This window comes from Rattus norvegicus, chromosome 2 (genome assembly GCF_036323735.1).
Source record: "Rattus norvegicus strain BN/NHsdMcwi chromosome 2, GRCr8, whole genome shotgun sequence".
In the NCBI taxonomy this organism is placed as follows: Eukaryota; Metazoa; Chordata; class Mammalia; order Rodentia; family Muridae; genus Rattus; species Rattus norvegicus.
The window spans coordinates 63,620,993-63,647,140 of record NC_086020.1 but is presented as its reverse complement, the minus strand read 5'-3'; the positions used below and the strand labels follow the sequence as shown (position 1 = coordinate 63,647,140).

General features: G+C 43.6%; 1 protein-coding gene across 7 annotated transcripts in view; it reads right to left on the bottom strand.

Moving 5' to 3' along the window:
• The window catches only part of Drosha (drosha ribonuclease III), a 111,804-nt gene that overhangs the window by 56,548 nt on the left and 29,108 nt on the right, over positions 1 to 26,148 (bottom strand). For all 7 annotated transcript variants that reach the window (XM_006232050.5, XM_063281745.1, XM_039102206.1 and 4 more), the window contains 5 exons: positions 22,782 to 22,868; positions 20,111 to 20,197; positions 13,774 to 13,845; positions 12,177 to 12,258; positions 11,189 to 11,263 (listed from right to left, as the gene is read on the bottom strand). In XM_006232050.5, the coding sequence (XP_006232112.2) occupies positions 11,189 to 11,263; positions 12,177 to 12,258; positions 13,774 to 13,845; positions 20,111 to 20,197; positions 22,782 to 22,868 (403 nt within the window). The remainder of the gene's footprint in view (positions 1 to 11,188; positions 11,264 to 12,176; positions 12,259 to 13,773; positions 13,846 to 20,110; positions 20,198 to 22,781; positions 22,869 to 26,148) is intronic.

Sequence of the window (26,148 nt, the reverse complement as noted above, 5' to 3'; positions counted from 1 at the left end):
CTGGAAATCAGTCTGGAGGTTCCTCAGAAAATTGGACATTGAACTACCTGAGGATCCAGCTATACCTCTCTTGGGCATATACCCAAAAGATGCCCCAACATACAACAAAGACACGTGCTCCACTATGTTCATAGCAGCCTTATTTATAATAGCCAGAAGCTGGAAAGAACCCGGATACCCTTCAACTGAGGAATGTGGTTCACTGACACAATGGAGTACTACTCAGCTATTAAAAACAATGACTTCATGAAATTCTCAGGCAAATGGATGGAACTAGAAAATATCCTGAGTGAAGTATGTCAGACCCAAAAGGACATACATGGAATATACTCACTAGTAAGTGGCTATTAGCCAACAAGTACAGAATATCCAGTGTACAATCCACAGAAGGCAAGAAGGTTAACAAGTCTAAGGGTCGGGAAAGAGAAGAACTGGGTGAGAGAGGGGAGTAGGAGGGGCAGGGAAAAAGGGAAACATGATCGAGTACTTGGGAGTGTAGTGGGGGAGGAATAGGACTGAAGCCCTAAGGGCCAGCAGAAAGAAAAGAAACAGGCAACCTTGGAAGTAGGAGTGGGGGAGGGGGGACCCTCTAGAATATACCAGAGCCCTAGGAGGTGAGAGAATTTCAAGACTCAAAGGGAAAAGAGACCTTAGATGAAATGCCCAATAGAGGGAAGAGGGAACTTTTGGAGTCCATCTCCAGTAGAAAGACCGGGCATCAGGTAGAGGGAGGGGGTTGCCATTCCACAGTCAAAAACTCTGACCCTGAATTGTTCCTGTCTAAAAGAACTGCAGGGACAAAAATGTAGAAGAGACTGAGGTCCAGTGACAGGCCCAACTTGAGATCTATCTCAAGAGGAGGCACCAAGGCCTGACACTGTTACTGATGCTATGGTGTCCTTACAGACAGAAGCCTAGCATGGCTGCCCTCTGAGGCCCAACAAGCAGCTGACTGAGACAGATGCAGATACTCTCACCCAACCAATGGTCTGAAGTCGGGGACTGCTGTGGTTGAATTAGGGAAAAGCCGGAAGAGGCTGAGGAGAAGGGCGACCCTATAGAAGGACCAGCAGACTCCATAAACCTAGATCCCCAAGGTCTATCAGACACTGAGTCACCAACCAGGCCGCATACACCAGCTGGTCGGAGGCCCCGACACATATACCACAGAGAACTGCGTGACCTGGCCTCAGTGAGAGAAGATGCACCTAACCCTTGAGAACCTTGAGACCCCAGGGAGTGGGGAGGTCTGGTGGGGTGTCGGGGTGTTAGGGTGTGGGAGAGGGGACATCCTCTTGGGGACAGGGGAGGAGGAATGGGATGAGGAATTGTTGGGGACAGACTGGGAGGGGGATAACGACTGGACTATAAACAAAAGATTAAAGATAATAATAAAAAACTCACAAAGCTAGAGTGTGGTGTTATTAAACATTTAAGTGTCCTGAGTTAAGATGATACTAAACTGAGTTTTCTATTTATTGCAATTCCTTTTAGCTCACAGTTGCACAGGTTACATTTCATTTTCGGAAAGTCACTGCTGTGGAACTTAAAATGGCTAGACACAGCAGAGCCCTGGTCGAGAGCAGAGGGAAGAACTGCCAATCTCCTCCTTTTTAAACAGTCAGGGATGCAGGAAAGGGTCACTAACTCCCCCATGAATTAGCATAACAAGCCAATCATGCGGAGACGTGCCCCCAGCCAATCCGATGTACCCAACCTCTCCCTGTAACTCTTTACCCAGGTAACACTAGAGCATGTCAAGCTGGCGATGAAGCCACCACAGTGGCGAAAGTGTCTCAGTAGACTGTGCTCCAGGGACTGAGGCCAGTGTCTGGGGCACAGATTAAACAGGAGAGGGATAAAGAGGCTGCAGGAAGGTGCCAAACGTTTGCAGGACTTCACAACACTCAATACAGGCTTGGTATTTTATTTTTGACTGTCAGGTGCCAGACTCTGTGTGGTCTCGGTACAAGCCTTGGGATTGTGTCTGGGGCTGGGCATGATCACAACAGCACGGTCCTACAGAAGATGAGGCCTGCCTTCCTGATGCTTCTCCCTCCTCTGCATCGCAGCCGCAGGGACGCTGACTTTGAACTTACAAGAAGTGCTAAGAAACCAAAGTCTGCTGCTACGGCCCTGTCTAGTCCTTCAGACGCAGGGGCAGGAGTATCACTGCAAGTCTGAGGCTAGCCTGAGCTACTCTGCTAAGTTCTACCCTGATCTACAGAGCAAGACCCTGTCTCAAAAAAGAAGACACACACACACAGGGGGGAGGGAGAGGGAGAAGGAGAGGGAGAGGGAACTCTGACTTCATTTTGCCTTCCACCGCATAAGGAAACAATGCTGACACGTTCATCTCTCATCTCCAATGAGTCTGAAGGGAACAGGCAGACAAGAGACACTGTAAAGCAAGTGAGTGGCTCTACACTGCCTGTGTCTACATACACAACAGCAGGATCTGAGAGACGAGCTCACTAGTATTTGTCTTACAAACTCAAAGGTGAGTTTATCTAGAACTGTGGGCTGACAAGGCGGCACTGCTTCCAGTGGGAGGAGTGGAATGCCATCTGCCTTTGGATCTGGGAAAGTCTGCCTATGTGTATGAGCATGGGATGGGATGGGAGCAAATATAAACAGACACTGATGAACAGCAACAGGCTCTCTGCACAGCTATGCCCGGCTGACCCGGAGGCACTTCAAATACAGTGAGACAGATGAGAGGTATCTAATTTAAAGTGAAAAAGCTAAAAAAGAGCTACTGGCAGAGGGAAATACTTAAATCTACAAACCATCCGTCTCTTAAAAACCTCAAGCTCTAGGCTAAATGAGTGGTATAGGTACTGCCCAATTTAGGAGGGGAATATCTGCAAGAAAAAAAAAAAAAAAACAAGGCAAATAAATGCTTACCAAGAAGCCCACCACACAGTCTCTGGTTTGGGCTGGGAGCAACCTGGCTGATGGGAAGGGTGCGAGTTTTATAGCAGCATAGAAACTGGGCACAATTAAACAAGTACACAAAATGTACGTCAGGTGCAAACTGCTGCTGGTAAAAGAGAAAATAAATCCATGCTAAAAGCCTGCTAACTAATTCACACGGCGGCTACAAAAAGACAGTCATTCACAACTATGAAAATGTAGAAACTCAGGACAAACTAACATGAAGGGATGTCTGGGACGGGGACTGTGGCTCTGCTCCACATCTGGTACCCGGATGCAACCTTAAGGAAGTATTAGAAGAGGCAGACAGAACCTGAGAGCCCTGCACCAGCCCACAGGCCACAAGCTGTAGTAACCCCCACCTAGCAAAGAGACACCGTAATAAATGGCTGTGGAATGGCTTTCTGAGGTGGATTAATCATATGGCGACTCGCCCTCCTACTGCCATGAACTTACCGATGTTAATGAATTGGCTCTTTGCGTTTGTCTGTGTTGCTACATGTTTATGTTGGGGATTTATAGAATTATGTCACTGAAGGCAACAAAGTAATTTTTATCTCGTTGGCTAGAATAAATAGGACACGATACAAATGAGAAATTAGAGCGGGTAAGCTAAGGTTAGCAGGAATTCTGCCAGATCTGGGGCTGGAACCGTGACAACAGCTCATTATTCGGGAAGAAGTAGTTTGTGTTTCAGGGAATGAATCTGGTCATTAATGAACTGACAGACTTTATAAACTGTTGCTTAGACACCCAGCTCCCTCGGTTTATATTGCTTGGTTATTTATGTGGTTATTTGGGAGAGAGGGACAATTTGTTAGGAAATCCGTGTTAAATCTATGGCTGCTCGAACAAGTATTTGTCAATTATCTAACAAATACTCAAATCCCCGTTCTTCACACTACCATTAACTATACACTACATCCACATAATCCCACCAAGATAACTTGGAATGATTTTATTTCCTCAAGTTGGTATTCACAACAAGTATTCCTTAATTTCAAAATATAGTTATATTAAGAGCTGGAGATGGCTCAGTGGCTGGCGGCACTTGCAGAGGCAGACGACATTCCACTCCTTCCGCTGTCTCGGACTGCAGTGCGGCCAGGGCAGCTCATGGCTCTCCTAGATAAACTCAGTACCTTCACGTTTATAAGCCAAGTACTAGTGAGCTCGTCCCTTGCTTCCTGCTGAACCTCATCAGCGTGGCAGTTACTGCCCAAGAGCTTGAGGGCTCCTTCATTCCTGCTGCCCTGTAGGCAGGCCTAAAGTAATGCTTGCTTTATGGGACCTGGATCTAGGTTCCAGCACTCATATGTTCATAAATAACCCAGGTCAAGAGTATCCAATGTCCTCACCTGGCCTCCAAGGTCATCCAGCATACACACAGACGCGGGTAAAACACTCATACGTATATAATTTTTAAGTTTTTTAAATAGGATAATGAAAAGATTAAAGATGCTATATCAATTGAATCCCGCTCCCCACACCCCCAGTACATTTGCTTCCTAGAACGCTGAAATGCCCTCTATCCTCCCGGCCTCCTGCCAGCCATACAGGACAACTGCTGCTCCAGATAAGGCAATTTCCGAGACGCATTTGCTAGACAGGCGAACTGCAAACTAACTCAGGATTTCTGGCTCACTCTGCTGAGGACACAGGTTGTCCTCTACAGTTGCCTCCTGTCCTGATCAGCTATGGTCAGAAGAAAATCCTACCCTGGGTCTAGTTCCTCCCAGTTCTCCTGCAACCAGAGGGGAGAGCAGCATGAGAGAACAAATGAAAGGAGACTCCTAAAATCTAAATGCAGCAGCCGCTCTAACACTTGAGTTCTGGCAATCTGGAACGCACCAAACAACATCTAGTTTACACTATCAAGTCTGTACATATGTGTAGGGCAACTGAGAGGTGACGCCTTCAGATTAGAAAAAGGGAGAAAAACTATGATGACTGGTAACTTTAACATTCAATCTAGTATTATAATAACTGATGATAGCAGGCAGCAACCCAGGCGTGGTGGTGCAGGCCTTTGATCCCAAAGGTGGAGATGTGGCGGGGAATGCAAAGGGATTCTAAGTTTGAGGCCAGCCTGGTCTACATAAGGAGTTCCATGCCAGCCCAAGCAAAAAACAAGTAGTAAATGAAAAAAGTTTTATAAAAATCTAAGTAGAATGAAAAGACCACAAAACACTTGAAATAATAAACTACCCAGCCTCTCAGAAACTCAAGAAGCACGTGCATGCTAGCAATGGGGCTGTTCTTGTGACGTAGACGGACGAAACTGTAAAGGACAGACAGTAGTACTCAGTCAGCAAGTAGCTTTTTCAAAATATCTCACAAAAATTCTTGGCCAGCGGTACCAATTGGTGCGTACTTTTCCAGGAGCAATCGGCCACTCTTCCTTACTTAAAGCGTGTATGCTCTGTTGACAAAGCAACATCACTTGTTGAATTCTATCTTCGGAGGCGCACAAGTGCAAATGGACAAATGCACAGGACCGTGGCTAGAGCACTCTATGAAATGGGCAAATTCACCACTGGATGACTGTCAAGAAAGTATATCCATCCATACTGCAGAATTCTCTTGTCAGCATTAAACATGACACAAAACATTTACACAGAAAAATGTCTCAAGTATTTTATAGTAAAGAAAACAAGCTACATAACGTCCTCGATATAATCTCATTTGAAGAGCAAAAGTGAAATGTGCCTCACAGGTCAAAGTGTGAGCAGAGGAGTGTGCTCAGCTTTCAGGACACACTCTCATGGACAGTCTGTGTTCACACTAGCCGAGGGCGGATCTCATGGACTGTCTGTGTGCACACTAGCCGGGGGCAGATCTCATGGACTGTCTGTGTTCACACTAGCCGAGGGCAGATCTCATGGACTGTCTGTGTACACTAGCCGAGGGCAGATCTCATGGACTGTCTGTGTTCACACTAGCCGAGGGCAGATCTCATGGACTGTATGTGTGCACACTAGCCGGGGGCAGATCTCATGGACTGTCTGTGTGCACACTAGCCGACGGCAGATCTCATGGACTGTGTTCACACTAGCCGAGGGCAGATCTCATGGACTGTCTGTGTGCACACTAGCCGAGGGCATATCTCATGGACTGTCTGTGTTCACACTAGCCAAGGGCAGATCTCATGGACTGTCTGTGTTCACACTAGCCGAGGGCAGATCTCATGGTCTGTCTGTGTGCACACTAGCCGAGGGCAGATCTCATGGACTGTCTGTGTTCACACTAGCCGGGGGCAGATCTCAAGGACTATCTGTGTGCACACTAGCCGAGGACAGATCTCATGGACTGTCTATGCACACTAGCCTAGGGCAGATCTTATGGACTGTCTGTGCACACTAGCCTAGGGCAGATGACAAAGGCACTCCAATCTGTGAAGAAATGTCTTTAATAAATGGTATGTGGTAATTAATATCTACACTGAAAATAAAAAGGTTTGGCCTATACATACACCAATTATTAAAAAATTAATTTAAAATAAAAACATGAAAGAAAATTAGAATGACATCAGAATAAGCAAAAATTTGATCAACAAGCTACAAAAGGCTATAGCCATGAGATAAACCAAAAACGTAAGCTAGAGCACAGCCTTAAGAGTAGGAGTTTCCAATCCTCACCAAGAGCCACTCAGAGTGTGTGGACAGACAACAGCTCACACAGACAGGCAAAGGGACCTGTGCCTATAATCCCAACACTCAGGAAACGTATGACTGACGGGAAACTGAGGCAAAAAGACTAACAAAGTTAAAGACCAGCCTGGTCTACACAGTGAGTTCTCTGGCAGCCTGAGCTACAGTGTGACAACTGTTTCAAAAGAGGGAAAAGAGGGGAGAGGGGGCTGGGGAGATGCTTGGCAGACAGAGGCACAAAAGCTTGAAGACCTAGGTCTGATCCACAGGTTCCACAAGGAAGCAGGAGCGAATCAGCTCCTGAGACACAGCCTGTCAGTGCATGTGTGTGCTGTGGTGTATGCAAACACACACGCACGCACACACACACACACCACAGCGCACATGCACATACACATACACACACATGCGCACACACACACACACACCCACAGCTTTAAAAAGTGAACATGTAAAATTTAAAGAAAAATGCTATATACAGTATTTTTTTCAAATATATATGGGAAAAGGAAGACATTACTCAATTAAACAATGAGCATGAAGTGAACAAGCACTTCAACCACTCTCAAGAAGTAGTGAGTTGGGCTGGAGAGATGGCTCAGTGGTTAAGAACACTGACTGCTCTTCCAGAGGTCCTGAGTTCAAATCCCAGCAACCACATGGTGGCTTACAACCATCTGTAATGGCATCTGAGGCCCTCTTCTGGTGTGTCTGAAGACAGCTACAGTGTACTCATATAGAATAAATAAATAAATAAATAAATAAATAAATAAATAAATAAATAAATAAATGTAATCTTATAGTTTAAAAAAAAAACAGAAAAAAAAAAGTAATGAATCTGTGAACAAAGTCATACACCATGTCATTAGTCACTGAAGTAAAGCAAAAAAGAAATCATGTGGGACTTCTGAACACTTATCAGAAGAGCTAAACATTGAAACAGCTTGGGGTCTGGTCCGGCAACACCAGAGAACAAGAGGAAGAAATGGAAAGTGTGCACAGAGTAAGAGCCAAATGTTGGAAAGAATGTGAACATTTACACACTACTGGGGGCCCGATGGCTTCTGAGCACTGAACGAAATATAACACTTAAGATAAAACACCTGTACCTAGCTCAGAAGACATGCATGCAAAAGACTCAGGACTTAAATGAACATATGTGTGCTGTTTTAATATACATATATATGAAACATCTATCTATAAAACATGTGTTTTAATTTCACATGTCTATAAATCTGGCATTATTAAAATGTTCGTTAGTCAGAGTTAGCCATACCACATAAACGGTACAGCCAACTACAGTAATGTCAATAACAGCTGTCTCCAAAGTACACTGAACAAAAGAGAATGCAGAATTCCACTTTGTATAGGTCAGAAACAGGCAGGCCTGGTACACGGACCTGCGGCCTACGACAGTGGTCTCTACGAAGGTTCTGGGCATCGAGTCGAGAGCAGCTTCTCAGACTCTGGAGCTGGATGTGGTCACTGCAGGCAGTCACACTCCTTCAGAAATACGCACTGAGTGTCACAGCTCGGGCAACGCTTTATTCATGAAAAATGAGACACACCCAGTGTGATGCGCTCTTGGAACGCATGGGAGAAAAAGGAAAAAGAAAAACAGATTTCGTGATAACATGTCCATAATCTTAAGAGGCTGAGGCAAAGGAATATGAGTTTGAGGCCAGCCTGGGCTACATAGTGATTTATGAAGCAACCTGGGCTATAAAATAAGAATGTCTTTTAAAAGTATTTAAAAAATAAATAAAACTAGGTTTGGGCAATAACGAAAATGTTTTAAAAGCACCTTTATGAATAACTAAAACATCAATATTTAAGTAAGTACTGACACACTGGAAAGAGGGCTGAGTGTGTATTTCCCAGTTGGGAATGGCTCCCAACTATCTGTAACTCCATTCCCAAGAGATATAATGTTGTCTCCTGTCCTCCCGGAGCACACATGGTGTATATACATATACGGAGGCCCTCACATATACATATGAAATAGAAGTAAATAATTCTTTAAAAAATTAATAAGGTGCTATTATGACCCACAGAATAAGATCAGTAGCTATTTATGGAGTCCCTGTGAGTGCCAAGAATCACATGATCAATGATGATGTAAAAAGCAGATGACTTAGACATGGTGGAGCGTGCCTGTAAGGCCTGCATGGGGAGAGACAGACATCAGGAGGTCAAGCTTGAGACTCTGTTGGTGGAGGAGACAAGAGGGACAGGAGTCTGAGGGAGAGTGCAGTCTTTATTCTTAACCTCAAAGGAGCAACTGGTTGAATGGCTTTTACAAAGGAAGAAAAGCATGCGAGACGGAGAGAAGCGGAGGGAGGGCCTGTCTGGGCCCAATGTTAAAGAGCAAGAGCGTCTTCCTCACAGCACAGAAACTGCAGTGGCTCCTTTGAGAAGAAACTTGGCAGCACTATAGAACTACAGAACAGAATGCTTAAAAATACCCACCTGCTCAATGAACCATTTAAAAATAGGACGTAAGACTAGCGTGGTAACTGTACTTTTAAAGAACCTCATGCATAGAAACATATGGAAACATATCAGATGTATCTTTTAATTCACCTCTTTAAATGATCTTTAAGGAAGCCACACTGTACAATACAAATCAACCATGTGAGAATGTTATACAGTGGGCACCGTTCTGCAGCCTTTGGAGTTTCTAAAATATGTATATTCTCAGAGGCAGGTTTAAAACAAAAGCAGATCCTGTTTAAAAATAAAGCAATAGACCTTTTCATTTATGACAACCTAAATGTTATTCCTATAGTTATGAGAAGCATTTTGTACACTGAAATCCCATAAAATAAGATTTTTCTGTATGACGGTTTTAAAACTGCCTATTTTCTTCTAGATTTGTTTGGTCATAAAATGCCGAGAGGCAGAGAGGTACAGAAAGAACAGCCTTTCCAGCAATGTCTCTCTAATACTATTTTCTAAGACGCTTGTTGTTGAAGCTCCATTATGAAATCAAAGATGCATTCACTTGAAATGAAACCAAAAGCACCTAGGAAAAAAAGCTGCTGAATGCATTTCCTAAATGAAATCAACAATAACAATAATATTAAAAGCACAAGCGATAAAAATAAGCCAGTGTGACAGCCTAGATAAAGAATGTCCCACACTCAAATCTCCAGAGAATTGGGGGACAAGTATAGAATGAAAAAGCCAAAACCCAGACGGAGTCAAGAGCACGGGTCCCACCTCAGAAGTGTGAGGCACTCCTGTGCACTGCTCTGCAGGAAGCTGGCCCTGCAGTGGGAGGCTTCAATGCACTGAACAGGTAGGAGGGCGTCTAGCATTGAGGCAAAGTTTACTTGAGGAAGCCAGCATGTCAGGTTCCTCAGAAGGTTCTGGAGCAGGAGGAAGGCCAGGGCAAATGACACCTCAGAACAAGAGGCAGGACCTAAGCGTGACTGCAGGGCTGGATTCTGTATGGCCCAAAGAGAAAGCAGCAGCTGTTTCCTGCCTCTGACTCCAGAGTGGCCACAGGCTAGAAAAGGAGGAAAGATGGCACGGCGGTGGTGATGGCACAGGGGACTAAAGTGACAGAAAGATCCATGATAGAGAACTTAGCGAAGAGAGCAAAGAAAGGTGGCCATGCACACGAGGGGGATGGGAAGATAGAAGATGTCACCCCCAGGTGAAATACTGGACCTTGATTCTGGGAACAAATTCGTTTACAGTGACAGAGTGAGCCAACGTTGTGCCCAAGGGCTCAGTGGCTGAGCTGTAGCAGTCATTAGAATAGAAAAGGGGAACATGGGCTAGCTCAGGGAAGAATGGTGAGAGGCGTTCGTTCACTAGCTGGTAGCAATGCTTTGGGAGACTGCACAGCATTGCACTGAACATCAGAGAAAGAGACTGGATGCCAGAAGACTCCAGAAAAAGGCTGCAAATAAGGCTTCCAAAGATTTCATCAAAAACCCAATCATTGGGGCTGGGGATCTGGCTCAGCGGTAGAGCGCTTGCCTAGGAAGCACAAGGCCCTGGGTTCGGTCCCCAGCTCCGGAAAAAAGAACCAAAAAAAAAAAAAAAAAACCCAATCATTAACGATACTAATATTAACAAACCTTATGAGTAGACTCTTGAAAAAGATCAGAAACACTTAAACTAAATTACTCATTGACTTATTTTAATTTAATGGGAGAACAAATTTTTCATTGCAAAATATTAAAAGTATCTACCAAAATAGCAAACAATCACCTATAATCCTATCACCTTAATATAACTACTATTGTAGTAATTTTAACATACTATAATTATAAATTTTCACTAATTGTGTTCCAATTGACCATATGCAGTATTAAGCAACATGTATTCTTCCATATAACACATGACAATTTACTAAATACATTCTCAAAATATATAAATCACCGATTGCCCAGCAAGCCGAGGGCTCTGATAAATTATGAAAGGCATAAATCAGCATGTAAAGGTTTACATTTCCAAGTTCAATCTGAGAAGTAGATAATTAACAGCATCCAACGTGGAAAAGCCATCCCTAAAGACTGGGAGGAGAACAGCAGGCTAGTTTTCAGACACACAGTCACACCAGGTCACTGACAAGCCAAAAGATTTACCTGGAAGAAATCTTACAAAACGTGGCATGAAATGAAATCTTGGACAGCAGGGAGGGCTGTCTTCAAACAAAGGACCTAAAGCAGACAAGGAGAAAGAAAGAAAAGAGAATTCAGACCACCACAGAAAGCACACACTGCAACTTAATTCCCAAGATTTATGGTTACCACAAAAAAAACCAGCACCAGAAGCAGGGACATAAACAGGACCACTTCCCCCACTCTGCCTCAATAGCGTAATCAATCATCAGCAACTGCCTCAGGTGCCAGCCAGGACTGCAGTGAGGGGCTCCTGCTACTCCTGCTACTCCTGCTACTCTCGGGGAGAATGAAAGCCAAGAGGCAACACATACAAAAAAAAGTCACTTTGTAAATTAAAAACTAGCAGCATCTTTGTTAGAACTGAAGCGTAGCTTTAAATGATCCGCTATATGTTAATTCCGTCGGTTTTCAATCAATACATAGAACGATGCTGCTGGTTTAGGAAACCATTAAGCAGCGCACTTGTGTTTTAAAAAGCATCTCATTCATTTTATTTAAAAACTACCTTCCAAAAATCTTCCTTCGATATCCAGGTTTAAAAATAAGCAAATTAAAAAATCTGCTGGAACAGGAGCACCTGCAAGACCACGTGTTCACCCCACGCGTGCCTGTAAGTTTTAATGAGTAATTGGTTCTCTAATTTAATAAACTGTTATCTTACAAAGTCACTATATTTAAAATACTAACGACTGAGATTTATTCCCTAATATATACAAATCAAGGTAGTTGTATTAGTAACTAGAACCATTCTTGGCTACCGACAGCACAGATAAACCACAGCCACCCATGCCTGCTGACCACCAGCAAGCGTTCCTATAGCTAACACGCTTTTCCTTACATGTTTACAGAGTAAAAACTCCAGCCATGCCCCCACCGTGTCCTCAGAGTTTATATGCACCGCGATTTGCATCTTAGAAGCACTTCTCTTCTTGTAAGGCCTAATATTTACCTTTAAGATTCCAGTCGTATAACTCCAAAATATCTCTGAATAGGAACAATGAAAACAGTTCAAGTCCTTTCACACAAAAATTCTGAAAAATAAGTCAAAATCAAATTACTATTGATCTGCAAATATACATTACCATGTCCTAGCCAAGTATCTCAAAACTATTTGTGGAAGCCATAGTAAAAGGTTTTCCTCCTCGGCTTGGCCACCGTCCTAAACGGCTTGCCGATTTCAAGTAGAAATGAAGACAGTACTGCCATTAGGATTTCTACAAAAATGTCAATTTAGCTCTTTTTACTGTACAAATAAAATATCCAAAACTTAAAGTTTTACTTGGATCCCGCTTTTCTAATCTAGTTGTAAAACGTGTAAGAATCTCCTGGGAACATTGTGCTAATTGAGGTTACACACACAACTGCAAGCTGACGAGCTTGTCCCCCTCCCGAATTGTCCCTACCCCCACAACCCAGGAACACTGTTGCCAAGTTACCAAAAAGTAGAAGTCCTCTGTACCACAAAAGCTTCAAACTCTTAACAGAGGCTAAGGGCTAAGGAATACTACAGAATTCGACCAAAATTCCTCCTGCAGACAGGCTGAACAGATGACACATTTGCAAGTGCCTTTCTCTCCTAAGTCTTCTGCCTAGTTGTTTTGCCCAGGGTTCATAAATCACCCTGCATGAGATCACATCAGAAGTTATCAAGTTTTACAACACTAAGCAAGGGCTCATGACCTTAGAACCAAACAGAAGCAAAACAAAAGTAAAAACTAAAAAAAATCCCTACCCACAGAGGAAGGGCCAGCCCTTGCTCTTGAAGGCTATTTGAAAGCAGGTAGAATGACCAGGACTCAGTAACTGAGTATGCAGTCAGGCATCAGGCCCTCCCCACTGCTCCCTGACCTTCCACGACAGTGCCCCCTGTTAGACACATTCCGGGAGCCAAAAGCACCAGAGATCATCCCCAATGCATCAAGTCCACGAGCTTGTTTGCTGTCTCCTTGTTATTTCTTAGTGTGATTTGTTGACAACACTAAATTCCACACCAGGCAATGAATCATTCTGAGATTCACATTAATCTTACTTTGGAATTTAAAATCCCTTGCATATATTTAGATAAATCTGCTGTTTAGCATCTGCAATGAAAAACAATTAGGAAAAAAAATGTAAATATATGGGAAGAGAAATGAACCAAGCACTGATCTTGTCACTGGCGATAATGAGTAAGATTATGCCAACAGCCCTCGGAGTCAGTGTCACTATTCCGATTCTCTGTGACACTGGCCGGTCCCCAAACTCTGTCCCCTAGGCAAAACTGAGAACAGATGTGCAGTGACTACCAGCAGATGCGGCACAAGCAGACATGGGTTCAGAAGTAGGTCAGTGAGTTTAAAGTTTTGAACTGTGGCACCAGAGCTTATCATTGGGACACTTTTGACAGGGCACACGGTATTTCAGGGGTCTCAAGTGGCAAAAAGCTAGAGCTGACCAACTACAACTATGGTTTGGTTTTGTTGTTGTTTTTCTTTTTCTTTTCTAAGAGAAAAATATTATAAAAACAGAGTAAATACAGGAAGCTGTTAAGCTCTCTTCTCTCTTACCTCAGGCATCATCTCTTCAATAAAATGAATCGTGTAGTCTATGTTGAATCGAATTACTTTACACAGTGGAATCTGCAAGAAGAAGAGCTGTTGAGGCCCCAGCATTTCTCTCCGGCTAACAATGCAGGACTCACTGTCTAACCGAGCCCAGCAACCGAGTCCAGTTTTACCTTCACTTAACCTGGCAGCAACCTTGGCAAGACATTCAATCCCACCCTCTGCTTTCTGTTCTGGTTTGTTTGTTTGTTCTGGTTTTGTTTTTTGAGATAGGGTCTCACTCTTTGTCCCTGTTGGTTTAGACCTCCTGTGTAGACTACTAGTCTAGGCTGGCCTCAAATTCAGAGAAATTTGCAAGCCTCTGCCTCCTGAACGCTGGTATAAAAGGCAATCAGTGTGTCACTACACCTCGGCCAAACTCCTCCATTCTCATGGCAAGACCCTAGCTTTGACCGACCTTCTACACAAGGGGAGGTACTATTGGTGCTTCCTTATGTGATTAACAGAACAACACAAACAACACAAGAACACACTAGACCAAACATGCCACCTCTAGAAAAGAATTAGAAAGCCAACTGTGTACTTATTCTACCTTAATTCTTCACACAGATAAGGAATGGTAGCACGACAGTTTATCAGTTACATTAATTTAGTTCTTTGATCCGTTCACAATGCACATCTCGTTCTATGGGTCTCTGACAGCCAGTACAACCAACAAGTATAGAACACAATAGGTAGTGTTCGCTGGGCAGGAACTGATCCAACTCCCCTCCGGGTTTACTCGTGTAACTGTCACAGGGGAGCCATCAGTACCTGGCCTAAGGGAACAGGTAGTTGGAAAAGAGGACTTTTGATTCTAGACAATTCTTCCCTACCAAAATGGGCAGTCCTCATTACCCATCCGAGCACCCAGAGTGCGTGAGGACTGGGGACTCAGCATGAACTAACCCACAGCTGTCTCCTCCTCCCAGTGAACCATCAAACAGAAGCCTAGTATTCAGACACGAGAGGATCCCATAATAGAGTTCTCAATGAATGAAAGAGTGGGGGAGGGAAGGAAGGAGGTTAAGGAACTGGCTAGCTGGGCACAATAATTGAAACCAGAGGCCCTGGAGATGTGTTACACCATCTTTCTGGCTTAGCAATCTGTCCATGAAACAATGTAATCACTTTTACAAACCACAGCTGTCAGAAAGAAACAAACTTTAATTCTCCCAGCAAGAGGAATAGTAAGAATATAGAAAAATAGTCTTACAATGCCATCTGCTGGAAAAAAAATTTTAGCTTTTAGATACTTTTTTTTTTAATATAGTGGTTGCTATCTTTAACTTGTGTTGTAATTAACTTGAATATGGGATTCCTTTTCAATGTTCTAGATTTCTTGTGTCCTCAGTCCTCAGCTAACCAATGAAATATACTTAATACACTGTTGTTTTTCCAACCTACTTTAATCCCACAGACATTTAATGAGTTGAGAGTTACAAATTGGTACATAATTTAACCTGGTTTTATCTTTCTTTTTTTTTTTAAAGATTTATTTACTTTATATGAGTGCACTGAAGTTGTTTTCAGAAATACCAAAAGAGGGCATCGGATCCCATTACAAATGTTGTAAGCCACCATGTGGTTGCTAGGACTTGAACTCAGAACCTCTGGAAGAGGAGTCATTGCTCTTAACCGCTGAGCCATCTCCAGGTTTAAAATACCCATTCTTTTTTTAAAGAAAAAAAAAGATGTATTTATTTATTAAATATAAAGTACACTGTAGCTGTCTTCAAACACACCAGAAGAGGTTGCTGGGATTTGAACTCAGGACTTCTGAGTCATCTCTCCAGCCCAAAATACCTACTCTTTACTACTATCTATATAAGGTTCATGCTTTAGAATGAGCCATAGGCTTAAAAAGCAAGGATCTAGATAGAGTCCAACAGAATGGCATAAGGCTCTCTCCCTAAAGCTCCTGAGACAATGGAAGGAGTGTGAATTCCAAGTCAGCCTGGAAAGCACAGGGAGATCTCATACCTCTATAATACCAGCACTTGGGGGTAAAGGCAGGAGAGCTGCGAAGCTGAGGCCAGCCCAGTCTACACAGTAGATTCTATGTCAGCCTATGAAATACAGCAAGAATCTGCTCAAAAAAGAACAGGAAAAAGGGAAAAAAAGAAAACAAGGGCACATAGAAACATACAGGCGAAGAGGGAAGGTTCTGGAACACAGAGAAAAGGGACCAGTGAAGTCACTTAGCTCCACAGAAAGCACAGTGCACACAGAGAGAAGCCAGATGCTGCTAGGGAGAAATGAACAGTCGTGCTGTCCTTATGACCCACACCAAGGCCAGGTCTACCGCTATATCCCAATGTCTTTCAAGTACATTCCCATAGGAGACTACCACAGTTTATAGATGTCACAACATAACAAACTGTGGAACGGCTTGGAGAGACCGGAAGAAGCAGAGGACCAGGTTACAGTCTGATACATCCGTCCAGGTATCAAGGCCCAGAAAAGACGGATGAACGTTAGGTCTCACAAAGGTTCAATGCCGATCCTGGCTAGTTTCCTGTCAACTGCAAGCTACAGTCATTTGGGACAAGGTCTCTCAACTGAGAAAATGCCTCCATAAGATCTGCCTACAGACACATGTACAGTCTGATTGATTGACGGATGTCCCAGCTCACTGGGCAGTGCTACAATTGGGCTGGTGGTGCTGTAAGAAAGCACAAGGAACAAGTCAGTAAGCAGGGCTCCTCCACAGCCTCTGTATCGGTTCCTGCCTTGAGATCCTGCTCTTCCTGACTTCCTGGGATGATGGGCTAACAAGCTGTAATGTAAAACAACTCTCTCTTCCTCCAGTTGCTTTTGGTCATGGTGCTTTATCACAGCAGTAGAAACCCTAACTGAAGCGACATCAGAGGGGACGTTACAGACACATGCCAACCGACAATCTAAAGACAGAGCCAGGGCAACGCTACTCATGACAGCTGTCTGGCATCACGAGAAGCACACAGGGGGAGGTGAATCATTCAGCAAGAGTGTACACAGGACGGAAAACTAACTGAGCTCTGTGACCACACAACAGGCAAGCAGAGAAGAGTAGCAACCTTTCCTCCTCCTCCTGGGGGGAGCAAGCAGCCTCTTGCAACAAAACTCATTGCTGGACTTTGTTCTTCGAACTATTCTCAGGACACACTTCGGGCTTCCCTCCCTACCACCAGGGTCCTTCTGAGAGGCAGAGCTGGAAAGGCCTCACTCCCCACCAGGTCATGTCTTCATCTCTGTCTGAGACTGAGAGTGAATTCATCCTCTCTACACACATCGCTGAACCAACACAGCTTCCATCAACCCACAAAATAACATGAATGCCTAGCACTTCTTAAAACAGGTTTGATTACTTAAAAGTAAGCACAGCTGTATCCTGATACCAACTCCTAACCCAGAACGGCAAAATTAATTAGCTGGTAACCACCCCCATCGATCCATACACTCGGGCCCTATTTCTTCTAGACAGTGAATGACATCAGTGGTCAGAAAAACAGAAAGCCAACCAAGTTCTTGATCACAGAAATGATCATGGAGTTTTCTTATGCATATGACAATGTAACGAGATATTGTACAAGTATTACACTTTTTCAAACTTTACACTGCCAAAGCCACCAACAACATCAGGTATTATAAGTACCCACAAGTATAACTACACGACAGAACAAAATCCCTCCAGAATGCTACACACTTAGCCAAGACAGCTCTCAATCCACTCCACTTTAAGACTTTAAGCCTAGGTGCCAGAGCTAGTTCAGGTCAAGAGTCTATGTGACCATAACCCGTAGGCTCTCCCCGCTAATGGGCTTGTTCTGAGAAATGTGTCAAAGATGCAGTTTAAAAACCTTTTTGTGTAAGCATCTATCTCAAATTCCAAAGCTCTTTGATGGCTCTAGGTCCTAGGAACTTTAGAATACTCGATTCAAAATTTTATTTCTATTATCAACATCACTCAAAAGAATGATAGGGCTCTTTATTATGAACTGAAGTCCTCAGACTTGTTAGGAAATTCAGTGTTTATATAAATATATGCTGAGGTAAGGGATGTTGTTGCTTTGGTTTTGGTTTCATCTCTTATATAACACAATAAAAATGGAGTAATTTAGTATAACTGCCTCTCAGCATCAAGCCTTGTGCTGGGTAACTTTTTTCAAAAAATTATCTCTAAAGAAAAAGAATCAGACCTTGTACTCACTCTTGCTGTAACACTAAGACTGTTCTAGAAAAGCAAATACATAGTTCAAGGCCAATCAGGACCACACAGTAAGATCCCGTCACACAACAAAAAACAAAATAAAAATTCTACTTTTAAACATAAGTCAGGGGCTGGAAGGATGGCTCAGCAGTTACTAGGATTTACTGCTCTCAGAGGAGACCTGAGACTGAGTTCCAGCACCCATGTCAGGCAGTGCACAGCCTCCTGTACGTCCATCTCTAGGTGATCTGGCTTCCATGAGTACCGGCACACTTATGCACATACCCACACAGACAGACACACATAGATGTATAATGAAAATCAAAGACAAATCTTTCTTTGGGAAAAAAAAAGGCCTGATTTTAATTAAAACCCTAAGCACAGCTATCATTTATTAACCTCAAAGAATCACCAGTCCAAAGTAAAACAAAAAACAAAAATAATTAAAAGATTCAAACTCAGGGACTGGAGAGATGACTCAGTGGTTAAGAGCACTGGCTGCTCTCCCAGAGGTCCTGAGTTCAATTCCCAGCAACCACATGGTGGCTCACAGCCATTTGTAATGGGATCTGATGCTCTCTTCTGGTGTGTCTGAAGACAGGTACAGTGAACTTATAAATAAAAGAAGAACCTAGGTCAGAGAGAGAGAGAGAGAGAGATATTCATTCATAGACAGACAGACAGACATAGTGATGTACATACATGGCATGAAGGCAGAAGGAAACTACCACAGGGAGAGAAAGAAACTAACAATTGGGAATGGAGGGGCAAATATGAGAATGCTACAGCAATATGAACGAATGAAATGTCATAAGGAAACCTATGACTGTATATTTATAATATGATAATCTTCTAAAAGAAGACTCTCCAGAAATCAGACATGGTTAAGCATGCCTGCACTCTGGGTATAAGAGACTAAGGCGAGAAGATCCAAATTTAAAGACCTTGGGCTACAAATGCCAGGCCAGCTTGGGCTACTTAGTGAGACCTCGTCTCAAAAATCCAGGGCTGGAGAGATGGCTCAGCGGTTAAGAACACTGACTGCTCTTCCAGAGGTCCTGAGTTCAATTCCCAGCAACCACATGGTGGCTCACAACCATCTGTAAGAGTTCCGATGCCCTCTTCTGGTGTGTCTGAAGACAGCTACAGTGTACTTGTACTAATAAATGAATAAATCTTTAAAAAAAAAAAATCCAAAAGGTTAAATAAATACATAAAAATCTGTAGGATGATATAACATAGAATAAAAAACATAAGAAAGCACCATTTTAAGTTAGTGTCCGTACCTAGAATTACATCTACTTAATAAAGTAACAAGTACACAAGGTTGAGAGACAGAAGCGAGGCAGGAGCAAGATTTGACTCAGTCTCCAGCGGGAAGTCCACGTTCCAAGTAGGTGCAGTAAGGTGACTTTCTGACTGCGGGCAAACACCACAGTGAAACTCAAACTCACAAGTCTCCACAGGACACTCAGCCCAGGTAAAGCACTGCCACGCTCTTCCCAACACTACTACGGCAAGCACCATCAACCTCAAGACCAGATGAGCACTGCAATTCCCAAGGCTGCCAACTTCAAAGCGGGATGACTCTGATGCAGAAACAGAGAGTCCAGCCATTTAGACTGATACCCAGAAAACCATCCCTAATGACCAGATACACACCACATGTCCTACTGTCGGACCAAGTCTCCCAACAGATACAGCCCTCGAATTCAAAACCAGAAACCCTGTGAGGTCACTGTTTCTCCTTCCTTTGCTCAGGGATGTTACGTTCCTTTCAAACTTCAACTTTCCTTTGAAGGACGACAATCCCAAAATAGTTCATCACATCACCCCGCAGTTTATCCTCCTTTTCAATGTTTCACACTCTCAAAATGTTACTCTAACACGTTTACTTACACCATTTAATGCAGCCCAAACCTGTGACTCATTAGCAGACTCACAGGCCTGCCTGAGACACGGCTGCAGCCACCCTGCAGTTCACATGGGTGGGATGCAGAATAAATGCTATGTAAAGGGGATTTATTTTGATTTGGGGGAAGGAAAGGTAAAGGAAAAGCAGGGGAGGCAGGTCTGGGGAAGGAGACGGGAGCCACCTGGCATACTTACATTGGTCAGAGGGGCATGTGCAAACATAGAAAATCCTTCAAAGATATACTCATGATCATCGTATTCTATGACTGTTGGCCTGTCCGTCTAAAGGTAAACAAGAACACAAACAAGATTTAAGTTAAGCATGTGCAGGAATCTACCCGGAGACAAACTCACTCAAGGCATAAACAAAAGCGGCTTAGTAGGCTCAACATTTTCCCAAATATCAGGAAATATACACTAAATTAATATACATTAATCTGAAGTGGAATTCTCTGGCTTCAGATGTTATGTATCACATTATATATTTAAATTACCACTAATGTTACTTATGTACACCATCAAGAAAACTAAAGGCTATATGTAGCTTCCTTTCCTAGAAGTTCATTTTCTTTAATTCCACAACACTGCTGGCTCTGCTTCCCTGAACTGTATTTTGGAACACATAAAGGCTGACAGCGCTAGGGTGGAGACTAGAGACAACCTAGGGAACACCCTGAGGGCCGGGAAGCGTCAGAAGCCCCACCCCACAGCTGCACCCCACCATCCCCAAGGAGAAGGCAGCCCACCAAACCCTGCAGGAGTGGGCCCAGACAATGCCAAAGGCTTCATTTCCTTGGGAACAGAATCTATGCTTACGTGATCTAAATGTCAATCTCAGCACAACAGACTCTCTTCCTCAGAAGTCATTCTCAATAGCCAATTCTTTTGCTATTAAATGCCAATTGTGGAGCAAATTACAAAGATTGGCAGCCTAAAAGATACTTCTCACCTAGGTACTAAGCATCACTGTTTCACAAGGTACAAGATGAGAACTGGAGCCAACCAAAGAGTATTTATATACACATAGTATTCTTTTGTCAATGTAACTGTCACTTTCTATTTGAGTGACCCAATATGACTAAATTAGATGTAATGAGAAGATTCTGACGAACAAGGATTAATAATGAGCGGTACAACCACTCTGATAGGCTGTTCCTTAGAGTATTAAACATAGCCAGTATATACATCAGCAATCTCAGTCCTAAGTATATACCCAGAAGATATTAAAACATATTCATACAAATGTTGTTTAATAAAATATATTTAAAATATAATTATATTACTTCCCCCTTCCCTGTCCTTTCCCCCAATCCCTCCTTCTTCCTATTTTATTTTACTTTGTTTTATTTCATGGGTATCTCTGTACATCCTGAGTATGCTTGGTGTCCAGAGAAGCTAGAAAAGGGAACCAGATGCCCTAGAGCTGCAGTTACAGATGGCTGTGAGCTGCCATGCGGGTGCTGGGAATCAAACGTGGGTCTTCTGGAGGAGCAGCCCTAAACTGCTGGGTCATCTCCTCAGCCCCACACACCTACTCCGATCAACATTATTCACAACAGCAAACGATGGAAACAACCAAACCCATTAACCGAATGAATAAATAACTGAAACATATTGTAATCATACAATACGCATACACACACACACACACACACACACACACACACACAGTATTACCTGACCATTAAAACAAAACAAAAAAAAAAAAAAAAACCCACTATAGAGGATGCAGGTTACATAGCTCTGTGCAGAGTAGGTGTATAGTAACAAAAGACTCTGAGTTGGATAAAAAAAAGAAAGAACGAACATGGGAAGGAGGGAGAGAGGGGAGGGAAATACTGACACATGCTACAACACAGGCAAATCTAAAAAGCAAAAAACAAAACCAAAAACAACCTCCAAATAAAAGAAGCGAAACAGAAAAAGCAGCTACTATTTGGTCCCTAGGAAAAGTAGAGGCCAGACAAGCCTACCAGACACATGCCACCTAAAGGATGCAAAGTTTCTTCTAGGATAAATGTTCCAAAGTTAGACTGTGGTTACAAGTCTGTAATTATGCTAAAATCATGACTTACACACTTTCAATGGGTAAAGCTGATGACACAAGATGTCTAGCTAAATAAACATATTAAAATCTGTAATTATGAATAATCTTGAAATCAAGACTTTTCAGTGCATGTAACTAAAAGTAATAAATTTTATAATATGAGAGGCAATGCGGCAGAGCACAGCATAGATATGCACTCTGGAGCAGACGCCCTGTCTTCTGAAAGCCACCATCCAAAATACCTGAGCTGCCGTTACTCAGCCTCATCTATAAAAGATGGACGAATGCCCCAAGTGAATAATACGGATAATATACATGCAGATGTGTAGTGAGATTAACCATATTCACCTCTTAGAATGATACTAGAACATAGTACACATGCATGCTGACCACACTACCATACTGTCTTATTATACAATGGATTTCCTGATTTGGTCACGAGACAATAAGCCGCCATGGCTTTAAAGCCATGTGGAAATGTCCTGCTTGGCTCTTCCCACACCATCGCTCCAAAGAATGCAGAATCCACTGGCTGCAATACATGTGGTTATTGTATGGCACCAATACAAATAAAAAGACATAATAAAATGGAGGAAAGCTGAGATAAACATTAGCATGAGGAAGCCAAACTTTATCCACATGATGATCTTAAGAATAAAAATGATTAAGAACTGACCTAGCTATCACGATGGCTCATGCCCGTGACCCCAGCACTGTGGAGACGAGTCAGGAGAAATGCGGTAAGTTAGAGAGCAGCCTAGGCTGCATAGCTAAGTTCCAGGCCACCCTAGGCTAGACTCTGACTCATTAGCAACTTACTAAAAAGTTGGTAGGCGGGGAGACGGTAATCCGGTAGTGGAAAAGTCGTCCAGCGTTGTTGGTCATAGGACGACAGGGCTTGATTGCCTAGGGAAAAACGAAAATGCTTTACAAATTAAGTAGAAAACCATTTTCTTTTAAAATACACTATACTGTCAGCTTCACATCTGACTACTGCTTTTATGTGTCTTCCTCAACAGAGCAGTAGGAAAATACACCGCTTGCTTTATTCTCTATTAACTAAATGAAGGTTCTCAACCTTCCCATGTGTGGTAGTGAAGTAGGCACCAGACTGACCTGTGATCACTAAGTGTGCTCAGTAAGACCAGAAGTGTCTGTAGGCCTTATGATCTCAGTGAATCAATATCTGTCATCAGTTGGATACCTGGGGAACATGACTAGATCCCAGTATTGACAGCATATTATACCTGTTACTGGTATAATATGTTTCTATTCAGTACAAATAGAAAAGTAAGTGACTTCAGCATCTGGGAGGGCTTTGGAGAACTCATGAAGCCTGCCATCTAAGAGTCTATCTGGGAGCCTCATTGGGCACAACTACCAGTAGACTGCTCTGTCACTCTGCAAACAGCTGCACTGGGTCTCTTCATAAGGGGACTAGCCTGCAAAGGCCGCCAATAATCCAAAGTAGGTAAACTATTGTGGAGTCTTTACTGGATTCTCTGTCCTTTCCAGGACATTCAGGCCCTGGGGATCCTACTTAATTCTAGAATCTGTGCTATAAGATCCACACAACAACTGTAAAACATCTGACCCTGGAATGACCTGAGATGGCTTTCCCAGTGTGCTTTAGTCCCAAGGAGACAACACTTGCAAACACCCACTAGGACATGCCTGAATTTGTTAGTGGTCCCCTTCCTTCCTCACTTTTAAGAGCTTAATGTGAGGAGTCCAGTGCTAAGGTGCTGTCCAGGAACACCACATGTATGCCCTCCTAGGTGAACCTTGTTGAGAGGAGCATTCTTAGCACTTCTGTAGTCAGCCACCAGATGTGGCATTTCTTGGCCCAGGAGCTGCAGACTGTATCTTTTCAGTACAAACGTAACTGCACCCACCTGGGCACACCTCTTTGTGGACTCGGTGGTGTCTAAGGTGAATGCTTATTCATCTGAGCCAATTGTGTACGTGGCAGCTGACTCCTAAGTGATGAATAACGAGGCCTTACTCTGCATAAACACTAGAGATCTCAGGATCCTGAGCAGTCAAGCAGAGTGATGCGGTTCTGAGGAGAGCCTGAAAGACCCGAGTGTCCTGCTTGGTTGTGTGTGTCCTACCTTACAGCTGTAGTCTGCAACTGACCCTGGAAGGGCACGCATACATTAGACTTGTGCTGCACTGCCATAGCTGTGGCGTGTGAGTACCACAGCCACAGCTCTGGGTGAGAATCACAGCTGGTGACACTCTCTGTGAAAGGCTCTCAGCAGGAGTGAGTATGGGTGAGGGTTAAGGATGCTGTGTGGATCCCCGCTGACAGCAACAAGTGTACTCTCTGCAGGCAAACGTTTCCTTAGCCTTCACGCTCAGCAGCTCAGCTCAGCGGCTCGGCTCAGCGGCATCGTGAAACCTTTCAGAACCAGCCATGCTCCTACACAGCAGGAACTACAGGCATACAGTCACTTTGCAAAACAGGCATGCTACTTCCCACCCAACCTCCTCCAGTGAGTCACCCAACAAAGAGGGGCCCAGAGTGGTCTAAGGAATCATTTTGTCACATTGTGCCTGTTAGAAATGTCCATCGTAGAGACAGAAAGTGCATCAAGAAAGTTGACACAGGTCAAAGAGCAGACTAAAGCCACCACACCAACTGTGGAATGATCCAAACTCCCCAGGTTGGGTCAGCATTCACCCTACTGATTCTCCCAGAGAAATCAGAGTGATGACTTGCTTCTAAGAAGCCCACCTTCAACTCCACCCATCATGCTCAGGACTGGACAGCCCCAGTTCATCCTCGTCCCTAGGAGTGAGTCGTTCCCCTTCATTTCAATTCCATCACGAATGAGTCTGAGGCACTGCCCAACACTCAGACACTTTATCCTGGCAGCACTGCCATAAAACACACAGCCAAAGTGGGTGTCACATTCAGCTATGAGACAAATGACTGACTGAAAGGATCCCTAGATGAATCTGGGCCATTGGTCCTGCTCTTTGTACCTAAGGTAGTTACCAGTTGTCTTTCTTTAAGAAGGTTGAAGCTCTTGAAAATGACTCTGCAGAGGTTTTAGAAAGCTGCATTTGTGCTAAGGGGGGTGGGAGGGGCCCTTAGAAATCCAGACCCGAGATGTATCAGATCAACCTTGCATCTGGGACACCTTGGCTCTGCTTCCAGAGAAGCTAATACGTGGCAGAATGTTAGGAATAAATAAGTTAAGAATGGTAACAAAGATGGCATTTTAGAGCTGAAACACTATCTGGTGAGCAGAGTCCCTATCACTGGGCTTAAGTGCAGTCCAAATGATCCCTGGCATCAGGTCTGAGAACTGGGCACCATTGGAAGAGCTAGTATAACATACCAAGTATTCAGGACTATAGAGGAAATGGTATCTACAAGAACAAGGATCGCTGTGTGATGCCTTTTAATGCTAACACCGGGGAGGCAGAGGCTGGCAGATCTCTGTGTATTCGAAGCCATTCTGGTCTATGGGGAGAGTGCCAGGACAGCCAGGACTACATAGACAAACCCTGTCTTGAAAAACCTAAACCATTTTTTAAAATTTTTAAATTTAAAAAGAAAAAAAAAAGGGTCATGGAGTGTAGACATGGGCGACAGGGGATCAATACCATCTTCCCTACCATGTTCTTCAATCCTCAGTGAGGCATGAAATCCCCCGCAGGGCTTATTAACTCTCAGCATAGTTTCCCGGCAGCTGGTGGGGCTGACAGTGTCCACTTCCAACAGGCTCCCGATGAAGCTGACACTAATCTGAAGAGTTCACCGAGAAGACTATAGCTCAACAGAAACATAACAACAGAGGACAACGGTGGCAAGTGAATGCCAGAGGGCTTCTTGAAGACACAGAAGGAACTTCCCATCACTTGCAGTGAGACATCAGAGAAGCCAGCAGGCCAGAGCTTACCTGTGAAACAGCCATAATTCAAGGACAAGTGACAGCCAACCAAGCCAACAACTGTTATGCCAAGGTCAGGGCCCTGGAAACCTGGGACAGGGACATTTGGATTTTAAGTCCCCAGACTCCTCTGAACCTCCTGACTCTGTAGAGGGCACATCCCTCCCTGTTTAGATCACTCACCTATACCAGAAGACAATGGCAGATCCTGTCAGACAGCAGTGCCCACACACAGTACCCAATCAGCCTCCTTGCCAACAGACCTACGATGAGTTATTTCA